Source organism: Neoarius graeffei, chromosome 12 (assembly GCF_027579695.1).
Source record: "Neoarius graeffei isolate fNeoGra1 chromosome 12, fNeoGra1.pri, whole genome shotgun sequence".
Taxonomy (NCBI): Eukaryota; Metazoa; Chordata; class Actinopteri; order Siluriformes; family Ariidae; genus Neoarius; species Neoarius graeffei.
The window spans coordinates 26,570,833-26,588,219 of record NC_083580.1 but is presented as its reverse complement, the minus strand read 5'-3'; the positions used below and the strand labels follow the sequence as shown (position 1 = coordinate 26,588,219).

Sequence of the window (17,387 nt, the reverse complement as noted above, 5' to 3'; positions counted from 1 at the left end):
AGGGCAGGTATACTGTATGCTGAACGTACACCATGTACACTATATCAGCCATTCAGTACATTTTAATTTTAAAACTCCTCATCTGTAACTCCATGCGATAAAAATACTGTTGAAATGCTACAAAATCTAGAAAATTTCCATTTTCCAAAATGCAATAAAAACAAAAATCTGTGATTTGTTAATTCACATGAACCTTTATTTAACTGACAAAAGTACAAAGAAAAGATTTTCAATAGTTTCCCTGACCAACTTCATTCATCCATCCATCCATCCATCCATCCATCCATTATCTGTAGCCACTTATCCTGTCCTACAGGGTTGCAGGCAAGCTGGAGCCTATCCCAGCTGACTATGGGCAAGAGGCGGAGTACACCCTGGGCAAGTCGCCAGGTCATCACAGACCAACTTAATTGTATTTTGTAAATATGTTGTTGTTGCTGGCATCTGTCTGTCCTGGGAGGTGATGGTATAGTGCTAGGAGTTGGAAGAGCTATGCAGACCCACTCTAGAGTGAAGGTCTCTTCTGCACTGTCTGCAAACAAGGTTAGATGGTGCTCTATTGACTCTCCAAGGCTCTAAAGCCTGGGCGAAGACTATGGAGAACTTGAGCTGCCCAAACGTCAAGATCCCCCTCTCGGCTTTTCTGGTAGGATCCAAAGAAAAGGGTGAACCAATACAGTTTGGTATTAGTGCAGCTACAGGAGTTGACGGAAGGTGACATGATGTGCCATCCAGCCGTCCTAGGGACTCCACTCCAGATTTCTGTAGGGTTTACTCCCTTAGCCTTCTCTTCTCCCAAAAATAACCACAAGACAGTGGTGCTATTTAATCCATAGCTGGGCCGTAGTTGACCAGTCCCCAGGGTGTATCCATGTAACGGTGGGCCTGCAGGATTAGGTCTTCAGGGAACTACAGTCTTCCCCCACCCGAGCCTCATTAGCATCAGTTAAACAACTGGTGGTCCCAGGATGTGCCGCGAGGAGGTGAGGATGGCTTTGCAGAGCAAGTCAGGGTACTTTTATTACCCTTTTCAGCTCTACTGGCATAATCAAATCAAATCAAGTTTATTTGTACAGCGCTTTTAACAATAAACATTGTCGCAAAGCAGCTTTACAGAATTTGAACGACTTAAAACATGAGCTAATTTTATCCCTAATCTATCCCCAATGAGCAAGCCTGTGGCGACGGTGGCAAGGAAAAACTCCCTCAGACGACATGAGGAAGAAACCTCGAGAGGAACCAGACTCAAAAGGGAACCCATCCTCATTTGGGCAACAACAGACAGCCTGACTATAATATTAACAGTTTTAACAGGTATAACCCTCAACTGTCCTCATGGGGCCCGTCCTTCACAGGAGTGGGGCGATAAAACTCCGACCAGACACAGGGCACCAGGATGGATCAAGCAGGTCCGAGGGGCAGAAGAGGCCAGCATCTCAATCCCAGGATCAACATGTAACTCAGAGGGACAGATGGGGGGGGGGGGGAGAGAGAGAGAGAAAGAAAACACGTTGTTAGGTATGCCTTAAAAATGACAAGTATTAAATCTGTGTGGTAGGCTCTCAGAGACGAGAGTCTTTACATCAGGCATAACACACAATGGCATGTTAATATAGTAAAAAAATATATCATGACCTGCTCTGGCTGGATGCTTGATTGGGTGATGGGAGCACACTCCTCAGCAATGATGAGATGCAGATGGGACCCTTAGGCCTGGCCAAGACAATTCAGTTACATTGCATAGAACCTAGACCAGGTATGGCAGTCTGCACTGTGACATGCTGTGAATGAGGGCTAAGAACTGAAACTGCAGCTACCACTACAGTTGCAACAGGCTGTATAGAAAGCAGCTACGGCTACAGGACATACACGACGCAACACAAACACGTACAGGCATTCCACCATACAATAGCTACACCCTTACATCCCTTTGTAAATATAAACAACATTAAAATTTGATACCTGCAATACACTCAAAAAAAGCTGAGACAGAGATAAAATAAGGCTGAAAAGTTTATAGGATTTTCAAGTAACATCAATTTGGAAAATTCTACAATAAACAGGTTAATTGGTAACAGGTGAGGGTATCATGACTGGGTATAAAAGGAGCATGCAACAAAGGTTCAGTCTTTGCAAGGAAGGATGGGTTGTGACTCACCACTTTGTGCCAAAATTCATGAAAGAATTATTAATAAATTCAAAAAGAACATTTCTCAATGCAAGATTGCAGAGAGTTTAGGTCTTTCAAAATCTACAGTACATAATATTGTGAATTCAGACACATCTCAGTATGTAAAGGGCAAGGTCGGATACCACTGTTGAATGTGTGTGACCTTCGAGCCCTCAGGTGGCACTGCCTAAGAAACCATCATGTTAATATGACAAATACAGTGGTGCTTGAAAGTTTGTGAACCCTTTAGAATTTTCTATATTTCTGCATAAATATGACCTAAAACATCATCAGATTTTCACACAAGTCCTAAAAGTAGATAAAGAGAACCCAGTTAAACAAATGAGACAAAAATATAATACTTGGTCATTTATTTATTGAGGAAAATGATCCAATATTAGATATCCGTGAGTGGCAAAAGTATGTGAACCTCTAGGATTAGCAGTTAATTTGAAGGTGAAATTAGAGTCAGGTGTTTTCAATCAATGGGATGACAATCAGGTGTGAGTGGGCACCCTGTTTTATTTAAAGAACAGGGATCTATCAAAGTCTGATCTTCACAACACATGTTTGTGGAAGTGTATCATGGCATGAACAAAGGAGATTTCTGAGGACCTCAGAAAAAGTGTTGTTGATGCTCATCAGGCTGGAAAAGGTTACAAAACTATCTCTAAAGAGTTTAGACTCCACCAATCCACAGTCAGACAGATTGTGTACAAATGGAGGAAATTCAAAACCATTGTTCGCCTCCCCAGGAGTGGGCAACCAACAAAGATCACTCCAAGAGCAAGGCGTGTAATAGTCAGTGAGGTCACAAAGGACCCCAGGGTAACTTCTAAGCAACTGAAGGCCTCTCTCACATTGGCTAATGTTTATGTTCATGAGTCCACCATCAGGAGAACACTGAACAACAATGGTGTGCATGGCAGGGTTGCAAGGAGAAAGCCACTGCTCTCCAAAAAGAACATTGCTGCTCATCTACAGTTTGCTAAAGATCACGTGGACAAGCCAGAAGGCTATTGAAAAATGTTTTGTGGACAGATGAGACCAAAATAGAACTTTTTGGTTTAAATGAGAAGCATTATGTTTGGAGAAAGGAAAACACTGCATTCCAGCATAAGAACCTTATCCCATCTGCGAAACATGGTGGTGGTAGTATCATGGTTTGGGCCTGTTTTGCTGCATCTGGGCCAGGACGGCTTGTCATCATTGATGGAACAATAAATTCTGAATTATACCAGCGAATTCTAAAGGTAAATGTCAGGACATCTGTCCATGAACTGAATCTCAAGAGAAGGTGGGTCATGCAGCAAGACAACGACCCTAAGCACACAAGTCGTTCTACCAAAGAATGGTTGAAGAAGAATAAAGTTAATGTTTTGGAATGGCCAAGTCAAAGTCCTGACCTTAATCCAATCGAAATGTTGTGGAAGGACCTGAAGCGAGCAGTTCATGTGAGGAAACCCACCAACATCCAAGAGTTGAAGCTGTTTTGTACGGAGAAATGGGCTAAAATTCCTCCAAGCCAGTGTGCAGGACTGATCAACAGTTACTGGAAATGTTTAGTTACAGTTATTGCTGCACAAGGGGGTCACACCAGATACTGAAAGCAAAGGTTCACATACTTTTGCCACTCACAGATATGTAATATTGGATCATTTTCCTCAATAAATAAATGACCAAGGATAATATTTTTGTCTCGTTTGTTTAACTGGGTTCTCTTTATTTACTTTTAGGACTTGTGTGAAAATCTGATGATGTTTTAGGTCATATTTGTGCAGAAATATAGAAAATTCTAAAGGGTTCACAAACTTTCAAGCACCACTGTATACCCACATGGGCTCAAGAGTACTTTGGAAAACTGCTGTCACTTAACACACTCTGCCACTGCATCCAGAAATGCAACCTGAAACTGCATTACACAAGGCTATTCATCAATTCTATGCAGAAACGCCACTGATTTCTCTGGGCCCGAACTCATCTCAGATAGACCGAAAGACAGTGGAAATGTGTGCTGTGGTCAGATGAGTCCACATTTCAGCTTGTTTTTAGGAAAACTGGATTTTGAGTTCTCCATGCCAAAGGTGAACACAACCATCCAGTTTGTTATCAGAGAAAGGTGAAAAAGCCAGCATCTGTGATGATATTGGGGGTGCATCAGTGCCCATGGCATGGGTGAGTTGCATGTGTGTGAAGGTACCACTGACACAGAGGCATATATTGGGATTTTAGAGAGACATACTGTATGTTGCCATCAAGGTGATGCCTCTTCCCAGGAAGTCCATGCTTATTTCAGCAGGACAATGCCAGACCTCATTCTGCATGGGCTACAACAGCATGGCTTCGTAGACACAGAGTGCATGTGCTTGACTGGCCTGCTGCAAGTCCAGATCTGTCTCCTATTGAGAATGTATGGCGCATCATTTAGAGGAGAAGCAGACAATGGTGACCACAGACTGTTGAGCAGCTGAAGTCCTGTATCAAGCAAGAACCCATCCAGGAAGAACTGTTTGCAAACGCTAAACAAACATTTACTAAATGTTAGAATTAGGTTTGGTTTGCAAACCCAAGCAAATAAACATTTAGCAAACGTTTCTCTTAAGTTTGGTTTGCAAACCATTGTATGCAAACATTTATTAAACATTTGTTTTAGGTTTGGTTTGCAAACCCAAGCAAATAAACATTTAGCAAACGTTTCTCTTAAGTTTGGTTTGCAAATCATTGTACACAAACATTTATTAAACATTTGTTTTAGGTTTGGTTTGCAAACCTGAAATCTACAAACGTTTAGTAAATGTTTCTGTTAGGTTTGGTTTGCAACCCTAAAATATATAAACAGTAAACAAACGTTTGTATTAGGTTTGGTTTGCAAACCTGAAATATACAAACGTTTAGTAAATGTTTCTGTTAGGTTTGGTTTGCAACCCTAAAATATATAAACAGTAAACAAATGTTTGTATTAGGTTTGATTTGCAAACCTAAATATGCAAACGTTTACCAAACTTTTGTTTTAGGCTTGGTTTGTAACCCTAAAATATACAAACCTTTAGCAAACGTTTCTACTAGGTTTGGTTTGCAAACCCAAATATACAAACTGTTAGCAAACGGTTGCATTACGGGTTGGTTAGCAAACTCCTAAAATACAAACGTTCAGCAAACATTTTAATTTGGTTTGGTTCGCAAACACAAAAATACAAACTGTTAGCAAACGTATCTGTTAGGCTTGGTTTGCAAACCCAAATGAACAAACATTTATTTAATGCTTTCATGAGGTTTGGTTTGAAACACAATCATGCAAACTCTTAGCAAACATTTATATAGAGATTTTCACAGTATCATGCATGCCCATTTTACTACTGAATTTAGACATTTTAAAATAAATGCTCATTTTAGGCTATGTAATTTAAAGGTTTTGAAAGTGTATGTTTACATGTATAGATCCAGAGGGTTCCTGATGCTTCTATAAATTTGATAAATGGAAATGAGTATTTCTTATTAACAATCACCATAACTAGCGCGCGCGGACCCAAAAAAGACTCAGAAATGCCTAGTTGTTGTGTTTTTGGGTGTCAGAATCGTAGCAGTGATGGGGTTAAAATGTTCAGAATTCCAGCAGGATCTCACCCATTCCAAAAAAATCGCCGATGTCTATGGATACAAGCCATCAAACATGTAGACTGGGATGAAAGGACCATCAAAAATGCGCGGGTTTGCAGCGCCCACTTCATCACAGGTAAGATCAGGCTATTTATTAAATCTTTCTTTTTTATTCTTTCTAGTCTTCATTTATTGATGTAGCAAAATACTTTGGTAACGTTTGTCTGATTAGCTGGGTCATAGTTACACAATGTAATGAATATTGTTAGCATGTTAACTTAGCTTTGCATGCAATTTTGTTTGTAGGAGAGGTCTCGCTTGACTCAAGCAGTCCAGATTTTGTGCCATCATTATTTGTGTATGCTGAAAATCACAATTTTAAAGCAAGGATGGAAAGGTAAAATTGTGTGCCCTCACTCTAAATGCCAACTTACATTGACTGCTCTAACCTAGCTCCCGCCCCGTTCAGTTTCATTTCTGGTCTCTGCCTCTCGCTTTTTACGCAGCTCTGATTTCTCTTAGCTGCACTCTTTACACTATCATTCCTTTCATGCCATTACCTCCTGCAAATTGCTGTTTAGTGTTGGTATTTGCTGTTGTAGCCCATTGCCATCACATCACTGGCATAATTTGATTAAAACAAAATGAATATGAATGTCCCATTGTTAATCAAGTTGTAGTCTCGCTGTAACCAGAATGTTGATGGCAGGCTACTTTTGTAAATATGTTTTTTTTTTTTTGAGTTTGACATTTTTTGTAAATAGTATTACTGCCTTCAGGTATCAGAGGAAAATGAGGAGGGATGACATGCACCCTATCCCACAACAATCTGCTCCTTCGGCTGAAATGGATTGCACCATTGACCATTGTCTAGGTATGACTATAATGCCACATAATGTATACAGTATTTAATGTCATCAGTGCTGTTGTAGTTCGAAAATGGGAAGGTGGTTAAACTGTGCTCAGTGGAGGCTTGCAGATTGTACTGTGGAATTGCATCACATTACAGCGAAAGCTATTTTGTCCTGAAACTCCTTTGCATTTGGTTTGACACACAAGCTGCATACTCCCATCATTCATGGGGAAATTCTGTCAGACTCAGAAGAGGAACCTGAGGTCAAAGAGGAACCAGCAGCAGAATTGGAACCAGCAGCAGAATTGGAACCAGCAGCACTAAGGACCGAATTAGATGAGCTCATCATCAGACATCGTCAACTGCAGGAGGATTATGTGAACTTGCAGCAGGAGTGTTTTATGCCAAGAGCAGAAAATGAAAAATTGAGGGAGGAGCTACAACAATGCAAGTTTTCATACACCTCAGTTAAGTGCAATGTTGGCATGTTATTGTTTTTTACAGGACTCACCTCTGTCATGTTTGATTGGCTCCTGACCAAATTATCAGGCAGTGTAGAACCCTCTCGCCAGAACATTTCTCTGCAGGACCACTTGTTGATGGTTTTAATGAAAATAAGGATGGGCCTTAGTAATGCAAACCTCTCCTATAGGTTTAAGGTACCAACAAGCACTGTTTCAAGCATTTATCGCAACTGGATACCTGTCATGGCCAAGGTCCTCAAACCTCTCATCAAATGGCTCAGTAAAGGAGCGATACTTAAAAATATGCCCAAATGCTTCAAACGTAAATTTAGGAAATCCCGCTGCATAATAGACTGCACTGAAATTTTTATTGCTAGACCTAGCAATCTGACTGCCAGGGCCCAGACTTGGTCTAACTATAAACACAGTAACACAATTAAATATTTGATTGGTGTCACACCTGCTGGGGCCATATCATTCTTGTCTCCTGGGTGGGGTGGGCAGGTTTCTGACAAACAAATAACAAGATAATCTGGTTTCTTAGACTTGTTAGAACCAATGGACGAGGTGCTGGCTGATAGAGGAGTTCTCATTTGCGATGAGCTAGCAGCTTATGGGGCGACACTTAGAATCCCTTCTTTCACCAAAGGAAAAAAACAACTATCAGCACAGGAAGTGGATACTTCCAGACAGTTATCCCGAGTTAGGATCCATGTTGAGCGTGTCATTGGTAGGTGGAAGAATTTAAAAATATTGCAAACTGTTATTCCGGTGTCTCAAGTGGATATGTTGGATGATGTAGTGACTGTGTGTGCTGCGCTCACCAACCTCTGTAAGAGTGTTGTTCCGAAATAGTTTAATACATGATTTTTACTTTGTCTGTAGGTCTATGAAATAGGTCGTGTATGTGTATGAAACACGCCATGAAATGGGTATTAAATTTTTGTATAAATGGTCTTAAATTGTCTTAAAATGGTCTTGTATTTAACTTGAAGAAACCTGTAGGAATCCTGGTATGGTGAATATAGTGTGTCATATTTTGTTCTACATGAAAGCAATAAAAACATTCACAAACAAATAATTTTAAAGTCATTTGTTTTTGGAGGGTAGCAATCAAGCAAAAACAGTTTTGTAGTGAAAATGAAGATTTCATGTCAATTTACTGTCTTAGGGAATGCATGTGTAAATGGCATTAAATAACTATATACAAAACAATTACAGACTATATATTTGATTATAGCATTAGGGCCATGGCTGTCAACATGTGAGGCACACTGCACCAGTTGGGAAGATTCAAGTCAGGTGGGGCACAACAGATATATATAATATAAAAGCAAATTCAATAATGAGCACAATGGTTAATACAGTCAGGGCGTGTTACATGGTTTCAGTGTGTAGTGGACATCAATGTTTACATTCTTGACACAGCCAAGCTGCTGATTTCCTTTTAACTTCTGCACAGATGTAGTGGAAGGATTTACTGCATTCAACACAGGTTATCATTTTTCCAAATTTGGGCCTTCCACAGCTTTGGCAGGCTTGAGGTGTCTTGAAGTCAGGCTCATGTCTTCACATCAGTAGTTCTGGCAACACACTGGAAATGAATATATTTTGTGCCTTTGGCAAAGCCTCCTCCAGAAAGGCTTGGTTTTTCAGAACACGTTGCATTATGACCTCCTTTCTTGTCCACAGCACAAAGTCACAGTGGCTTACACCACACACGAACATGTGGAGCTGAATCTGGTAATAATATGGGTGTGAATTTTTCAAAATGTGTGATTTGTCCAGACAGAATTGTGTGTCCTCTGTGCTTCCCTGGAGGCCATCACGGTATTTGTAAGGACACTTTATTTCTAAGACCCCTTTGCCACAGCATGTACATTGTGTGATTGCCATCTGGTGAGGACCCAAGGTGTGGATCAGAGAGCCGTATCACTAAGCCACAGGAGCTGACACTGAAGCCTTCATGGCTTTGTGCCATAACTGCAGTGTATGTCTGTCTGGCCGTTTCCTCCATAGACTTGCCCCAGAGAACAGATGGCACATTTAGCTGTGTTTTGTTGTACTGCATTATGTCCATTAGGTATGCTTTGCTGATATTTTCATCTGTGGTCACACAGCGGTGAAATCTGGTGCTCGTTATCCGACCAGCCCTATAGGTCAGCCATTCTGAAGATTCTGACTGCTGCCGTGACACAAATTCTACCCGCTCACAATGACGAGGCAGCTGTCTAGATTTTAGCCTGAGGAAGGTTTCCTCACATTTTACCTCCATTTCCTCTGGTGACAGGTCTCTGAATGAGATGTTAAATAATGAAGTCAAGGGCTCAGGTAGGTCTTCATCTTCCTCAGTGCCAGAGTCGGATGATGCGGTGTCCGTATCACTATTGTCCATACTCGTCAATACTGCTGCTCCAGGTGCCATAATCCGTAATTCATTTATATCATCATCTGTCAACTCTGGCAATGGAGAGACAATCACATAAGTATGTAATATAATTATCACACTTTTTTTCACTTTCCCTATGGTCACATTTTTAAACACATTGGCTAACCTAATGCAAAATAGATCATCTGATTTCTGAAATCCTAATCTAATGCAAAGATGACAACTACCAAACCGTTAACATTTTGGGATTCTTAGACTGAATTGTCCTCATGATGTTTCATGTCAAGAAACAGCCTATTGAACATTTATTGAATATAGAGTAATGTAATTCATTCAGTCATCTTTGGCCAAAGGAAACAAAAGAGGGTCATTCTCCATACATCACTTGCCTCTGACTGTTGTGGTCGTATTTCTAACAGCTGCTGAAGTACACCTATCTGGAAGTTGCCTGCCTGGCTTCTTTGTTTTGTTGAATCTTATTTCCCTCAACGGAGCTGGCTGCACTTCTTTCTTGCTCAGGTCTTTCCACACACACTCTCCAGACGTGACTGCTGCTTTCTCTGTCCTTCCCATTCTTACAACAACCTCGACTTTGAATAAAATTGCAGCTGCATGGCTGCAGCATGACCCAAGCCTACAATAAAATTCACATTAAAAAATATAAATGAATATCTGCAAGGGCAAACAATGACAACTTACTCAATACGGTAGATTACTTACCCTGCCATACATGTGCAATTGGCTGTCAAAACGTAGCCTTCCAGCTTGTTGTATACCACCCAGGCTTCATACATAGCAACCTTCTGACCTTGACGCTGACTTGGTAAGATTTTTGACTTCAGAGCACATTAGTTTTCATCAATTTCAGTGTAAAACACGTTCTGTACATGCCCGCACATAACATAATTATATGCGTCTAAAGACCTGTAGGCACGAAGTTTTTCGTGGGTGTACACTGAAGTCTTGTCAATAAGGTACGAGTATATATCTGGCCATTGTATACCAGGGAACTTACTAACATTGTCCGTCCACTCTTTAATTAAATGCGGATCCGGTAGGCGATGTCCACTTGTTAGAGTTAACTTATTTATGTAGCATTCTCGATCTTGTAACGACAATTGTTTGGCATAATCTGACAGCTCATAATGCCGGTCTATGGGCAGCGCCATTGTTTCTGGGTCCAGGCTGCGCGCGCATCCTGGCAACGGTCGGTTTGTTTACAAACATGCGAAGGGGTCTATAGGCTGATGAAGTGATACAATTAGGCCTACTTGCCCTTTTGTATTTTGCAGTTGTAGACTGTATTCGTCCCTTTGCTACCACTTGCCTTGAACACTACAGGTGCAGTATGTCTATTGTAAACACTATATTTGTCAATTTTGCTATATCTGTACAGGGTGCTGCCTACCCAATACACAATTAAGTTATATAATTACGTCCGTGCACTGTTAATCCCAGCCGTTAATCCTGTTAATATTTAGGCCTGTAACACCCAGCTAAAACATTCCTCAACTAGGCCTATATCACATATAGCCTACCTGTAGCCTAAGGCTATAAACCCCCTAATATTATTAAGCCTATCGCTATAAACCCCCTAATATTACCTGCTGTACTGTAGAGATAATATATAGGCCTAGCAGCCTGCCTATATACCTGTATATTTGCTACTGCATTTAGACCTATATTCTCTCATATGTGGATCAAACCATAGAATTCAGAAAATTATTAATTTCTGACCAAACCCAGCCGCCTTCTAATGTAGTGGCAGAGGTGTGTGCATACTATGTACAGAGTGACCCAAAAAAACCAGAACCCAGTAGCATTTAATAGCATTGTTATGGGTTCTGTTTTTTTTTTTTTGGGTCACCCTGTATATAGGCATATGGTCCAGGCACATAGCCAAGAGGGTGCCCTCGCCCACCCACCAATAGCAAATCCTGGCTACGTGCCTGATATAGGCCTAATAAGTATTAAACAATGTGTTCAGTATATGGGCCTACTAATAAGTATATAATATAGGCCCTATACATATGTCGTCTGCTTCAAAGTAGGCCCTATAGATGTCAGCTATACAAAAAATGCTTAAAACACATTTAGAAGCTCATAAAGTCAAATTCGAAAATTTAATTATATAAAACTTGAATACTGACAGATTATATCATGAGGCTGGGTGATTTGTCATTGATAATCACGTTGAAGGTGTCAAAAGTTTCTAGCTAAGCTTGGTTTGAATCCCAGTGACTTTCAAATACGCCCAAGTAATAATACAAGAAATTGTAATTATTTGCCATTTCATGAATATTCCTCCAGTGAGGATCAACTTTGAGACTTAGACAAAACTTTATTTATCCCCAAAGGGCAATTAGAAGGGCGAAGAGTGGTACATTAAAAGAGCAAGAAAATAAAATTACAAAAAGAATAAAAATCACAAAAATGTGTGGGAAAGAAAAAAAAAGCGTATTATGTACAATATACAATGGCAGGCCTGTTGCCAGTAACAAAGTAAAAGAAAAAATAAATAAATAAATAAATAAATAAAGGCAGCAGATAAAATATGACAAATAAATAAAATGACGCGTGGATAAAATTAAAATGACAATATGATTAGAGTGGCATTGTAGTTAAAGTGACAAGGTGATATTGTAATATTGCACATCAGGACATGTGATATTGCACTAGAGTATTGTATAGAAGACTTAAGTTATTGTAACTGTCTTAGATTTCTTAGAGTTCAGGAGGAGAATAACACTTGGAACAAAGGTTGCTCTCCTCCTCTGGGTCTTACAGGCCGGACAGCGGAACCTGCGACCAGATGGCAGCTGCTCAAATGCCGGGAACAAAGCATGAGTTGAGTCCTTAAGAATTCGACGAGCCAGGCCGCTAGCCTGCTGCTCGTACACAGTATTCAGGTGGCGAGCAGGAAGTCCAATAATCTTAGAACACACCTTGACAATATTATGCAGGCGGTTCCTATCCTGTACAGTAATGGAGTAATACCAACAGCATATAGAAAAAGCTAAAACACTTTCAATGAATGTATAATAGAATGTCAACAAGATGTTCTGACTGACAGAAAAAGAGTTCAGTTTCCTTAGTAGGTACATCCTCTGGTGGCACTTCCTCAGGATCCCTTCTGTGTTGGAAGAGAACCTCAGTTGGCAGTCCAGAATGGTTCCCAGGTATTTATATTCCTCAACTGTCTCGACTGGAAAACCGTGGACCATAGTGGTGACAGCCGCCGCTAGTTCCCTTTGGCTGCTGGAGAAGGTCACCACCATCTCCTTAGTTTTACTAACATTCAACTCCAGGCAGGAAGAGTCACACCACTCTACGAACTGCTGAAGAGCGGGTCCATGATGGAGGGAAGGGCCGGACAGGAGGGACAGGAGAACTGTGTCATCAGCAAACTTAACCAGATGACAGTTGGGGTACGTTGATCTGCACTCATCAGTGTACAGAATGAAGAGCAGCGGAGAAAGCACACAGCCTTGTGGGGAGCCAGTGGAGGTGGTGAGGAGATCAGACAGGTTATTGTTAATCCGGACACGCTGGGTTCGGTTGGTTAGAAATTCCAGGATCCAGAGGATGAGCTGGCTGCTCATGTTGAAGTTCCGGTGGAGTCTCTCTGCCAGAATATGCAGTTGCAGGGTATTAAAGGCCGAGGAGAAATCTGCAAACAGGAGTCTGGCGGCGGTATTGGGAAGCTCCAGGTGTCTGTGGATAGTGTCAATGATGAAGGCTTTGGCATCGTCGACGCCTTTATGCAGGGACGCAGGAACTCATCTGAAGTGCAGGGTGCTGGAGGCTATGTCATCGGATGATGCACCAAATATAGCCCAAAGGCTATATTCTCAGTATTATTTCTTACAGTAGGCTACTAAAAGCCAGGCCAGAGCTATAATCTTACATTTACTGAGACACTCACATGTATTCAATAATAAGTGCATTTATTTTTTTAGACAAAAGATGAAAAATACAAAGTGCGTTCTCAGCCAGAGCGCGCCGCGTAGCTGTCCATGGTATCAAACATCCAAACTATGATAGGTCGTACTCGTAGGCGTACATTTTTAGGTGACAAAAACAAGATAACCATAACCTTAATAAGATTAACCATACTAAAAGAAGAGAGGGCCTATTAAATTATTTACGGCCGCATTTTGACATCGTTCATAGTCCACACTCGTTCATAGTGTTCTCCCGCTCTCACACACGCAGCGGAGGCAGCCGCGCTGATTCTCCTCTTGCGTCCATTCAATGAACTACAGCAAAGTAATAATGAAAAAAAGAAATACACAGAACCAATTAGGTCTACTATTCTGAAATAGAATAGCCTGATAACATAGAGGAAACTAGAAAAATAATTAATCAAGCAGCAAAACCACCCAACCAGCTGAGAACAATTTAACCAAAGCAACCTTAATTAAAAGCATTGCTTACCAGATGGAATAATTCCAAAGGTTGTCTTGCGCTCTGGCGTGGCGCTGATGAACTCCCTCATAAGGGCGTGGATGTCCACTGTATCCAAGATATCTTGGTGCAAGTGGAGTAGGGCTAGGTAGGTCAATCTCCGCTGAGTGACGGTGTTGCGGAGCCAGGTCTTCAGCCGGCGAAGTGCCGAGAATGACCTCTCGGATGAGGCCACAGAAATGGGGAGAGACAGACAGAGATGGAGGAGTGCTTCCACATCTCTGAAGAGTGCTCGGGTTTGAACGTGTAGGGTGGACATGTACATTGCAAGGCCGTTGATATTTAGAAAGCTTTGCTGTTGGATTAGCCCTGCCAGCATCTGTAACTGCATCTGAAGAGCAGGCACCTTGATGTTTTCTGGCAACTTCAGGGTCTTCAGGGCCTCTGTGTCAACCGATCCTTTGGCTGCATTGAGCAGCACGGACTCCCTCAGAGCAGCTGTTGCCATCCCACTTTGATCAAATCGCCGGTCCAGTTCACAGCTCACAAGGTCTACCGCTTCAAAAAACTCTCTCTTCCAAGCTGGTACTCCTTTGGATGGGACGATGTCCTCAGCCTGGGCTGTGGCAAGGAACCTTGATGGCGTTTTTACAAGGCGGCTATTTGGGTCCGGCATCTTGAGGCCATGTGCAGCTGCTGATGCTGTTGTTTTTGTCAGCATTTCATTCACTGCATCTTCGGTGCGCAAGGCTCGCATGCGCTCCCCGAGGGCCCGTACGCACTCTAGCACTCCAGTGACGGTGGAATGCTCTGCTTGGAGCGCTTTGGCCACAGTTTCACAGGGAGTGAAGAGGGACTCTGAGCAGATCAGCCCGAACATGGTTTTTCCCTTTTGAGCTTGTTTGAGAATACCACCGATCTTAGATCTCGTGTCCCCTCGAATGCTGCGGTCTTGTTGGAGTGTTTGGAGTGTTTGGAGAACTGCGCCAAACGAGCGTGTCACTCTAGATATGGCAGTGGCTCTGACGCTCCATCTTGTGGCACATAAACCAAGGAGGTTGCATCTTTCTTCTTCCTCACCGAAAGACAACTCGAACACGGTCTTTTGCTTGACAGATTCTCTGATGACAGTTGATACGCTCTGCACAAACTGGAGTGTTTCCGATATAAGCGGTACCTCTCGTGCGACCTCTTGTAGCACCAGGTCAAGGGAGTAGTTGACACAATGCACAAACAATGATCCTGGACATTCCTTCCCGAGTCTCGCCTGAACCCCCGAAAATTTCCCAGCCATGTTGCTGGCCCCATCGAAACAATACCCCTGCAACTTATTTAGAGGTAGGTTCAAATGCAAAAACAAATCCTTGATACACCGGAACAAAGTCTCAGATGTACTGTCAGCTGCGTTGCAGAAGCCCAAAAACTGGCACTTCTGGTTAAACTGTTGGTCAGTGTAGAACAAATGACAGGAAAACTGTTCGCACAATGTGATGTCCGTTGTTCCGTCTGCAATCAAGCCATAGTATGGGGAGCTTTGCGCCTCTGTCACTATCTTCCTCTGCACGGCATGAGCTAGAAGTTCCAGAATCTCATTTTGGGTTTCGCACCCCATCCAGTTATCCCGTCTGAGAAGCCAGTCGCGTGCCGCTGGTTCGGAATACGTCCTCTCCAGCATCAGCTGCCAAAACACACCATCACGATGATGTTGTCCTCTTATAGGTAGCCCCTCACGTCCCAGAAACTTCAGCGATCTGAAGGCTAGCTCTAAAACTGTCTGCGCAGTCATCTGATTTTTCGCGATTGCGTTTGATAGCAATGCATTAATGGGCGTCATCTTTAATGCTGTTAGTTTATTTAAAGCTTCAAGATGAAAGCGCGACTTCTCGTGACTGTTGAACTTCTCATTTGCCTTTCGCCAGTTTCGGAACCCCCCTCTCACAAAACTGCCAGCACTTGCTATTTCTGTATCTTTATTGACAAGGCCCTTCTTGATCGCAGAGCAGCAATGAAAACACAGAGCGCTGTCATGCTCTTTATCATAGTGTAGCCATGACCATTGATTAAACCATCCAGGGTTAAAGGACCGGGAGAAATTTTCCTTGCCAAAGCGTCTGGCTGGGAACGAGTGGTCTGTTGGTTGAAAGGGTTTATCATCGGGTACATACCCACTTGTTGCCTCGCTGACAGGGGAGGTGGTAGCCCTACTGGTGCTTTCACTACAGCCAGTTAGCTGCTGGTCAGTGGCAGTGCTACAGCCAGTGCTGGAGTGGGAAGCCTGCCCTGATGATGAAGGCCTCTCATCTTCATCATCGAGGGCAGGCACGAGGAAGATGATGAACTTCCTCGTGCCCTCCGTCATAAGACTTTTTCTCTTTGGCTTTTTGGCCCCCTCCATCTTTAAAGAAATCAGAAATCCTTTTCTGGCTCATTGCTGCTACATTGACACACACCACTAGCTAAACGAACTCTCCCGCCACCAGTGCACTGTTCTACGCCACTGTTCTTTCCGGTCTGGTTGAGGTCTAAACGTTTATCACTCACCTCAAACCAAATTTTTAAATTACATTTAAAACTACTTATAAGCATGTAAAAATTAGAAAAAAAAAATGTTTTTTCATTTTGTTTTTATTTTAGAATAAAAGAAAAATGTATGCCTGAATTTACAACGCCAATGTTGTAGTTGTGTCTGTTGTCCAAGAGGGGGGTGCTGCAGCACCCTCAGCACCCCTAGTTCCTGCGTCCCTGTATACAACCCCGATTCCAAAAAACTTGGGACAAAGTACAAATTGTAAATAAAAACAGAATGCAATAGTTTACAAATCTCAAAAACTGATATTGTATTCACAACAGAACATAGACAACATATCAAATGTCGAAAGTGAGACATTTTGAAATTTCATGCCAAATACTGGCTCATTTGAAATTTCATGAGAGCAACACATCTCAAAAAAGTTGGGACAGGGGCAATAAGAGGCTGGAAAAGTTAAAGGTACAAAAAAGGAACAGCTGGAGGACCAAATTGCAACTCATTAGGTCAGTTGGCAATAGGTCATTAACATGACTGGGTATAAAAAGAGCATCTTGGAGTGGCAGCGGCTCTCAGAAGTAAAGCTGGGAAGAGGATCACCAATTCCCCTAATTCTGCGCCGACAAATAGTGGAGCAATATCAGAAAGGAGTTCGACAGTGTAAAATTGCAAAGAGTTTGAACATATCATCATCTACAGTGCATAATATCATCAAAAGATTCAGAGAATCTGGAAGAATCTCTGTGCGTAAGGGTCAAGGCCGGAAAACCATACTGGGTGCCCGTGATCTTCGGGCCCTTAGACGGCACTGCATCACATACAGGCATGCTTCTGTATTGGAAATCACAAAATGGGCTCAGGAATATTTCCAGAGAACATTATCTGTGAACACAATTCACCGTGCCATCCGCTGATGCCAGCTAAAACACTATAGTTCAAAGAAGAAGCCGTATGTAAACACGATCCAGAAGCGCAGACGT

At 42.1% G+C, this 17,387-nt stretch overlaps 2 protein-coding genes across 2 annotated transcripts; both read right to left on the bottom strand.

The window, feature by feature from the left end:
- Positions 1-8,162: 8,162 nt before the first annotated feature.
- Positions 8,163-11,830, bottom strand: LOC132895309 (uncharacterized). The gene is made up of 2 exons (XM_060935731.1): positions 9,863-11,830; positions 8,163-9,544 (listed from the first exon to the last, which is right to left on the bottom strand). The coding sequence occupies exons 1-2, from the start codon at positions 10,044-10,046 to the stop codon at positions 8,910-8,912; spliced, it is 819 nt and encodes a 272-aa protein (XP_060791714.1). The 5' UTR covers positions 10,047-11,830; the 3' UTR covers positions 8,163-8,909.
- Positions 11,831-13,644: 1,814 nt separating this feature from the next.
- LOC132894897 (zinc finger MYM-type protein 1-like) lies at positions 13,645-16,700 on the bottom strand. Its single transcript, XM_060935030.1, has 2 exons — positions 13,911-16,700; positions 13,645-13,732 (listed from the first exon to the last, which is right to left on the bottom strand). The coding sequence occupies exons 1-2, from the start codon at positions 16,273-16,275 to the stop codon at positions 13,725-13,727; spliced, it is 2,373 nt and encodes a 790-aa protein (XP_060791013.1). The 5' UTR covers positions 16,276-16,700; the 3' UTR covers positions 13,645-13,724.
- Between the last annotated feature and the right edge of the window lie 687 nt (positions 16,701-17,387).

Excerpts from the sequence above, each read along its gene's own strand:
- LOC132894897 (XM_060935030.1), bottom strand. The coding sequence starts at position 16,275 with ATGGAGGGGGCCAAAAAGCCAAAGAGAAAAAGTCTTATGACGGAGGGC.
- LOC132895309 (XM_060935731.1), bottom strand. The coding sequence starts at position 10,046 with ATGGGAAGGACAGAGAAAGCAGCAGTCACGTCTGGAGAGTGTGTGTGG. Across the intron at positions 9,545-9,862 it reads TACGACCACAACAGTCAGAG|AGTTGACAGATGATGATATA; the intron begins GCAAGTGATGTA and ends CTCCATTGCCAG.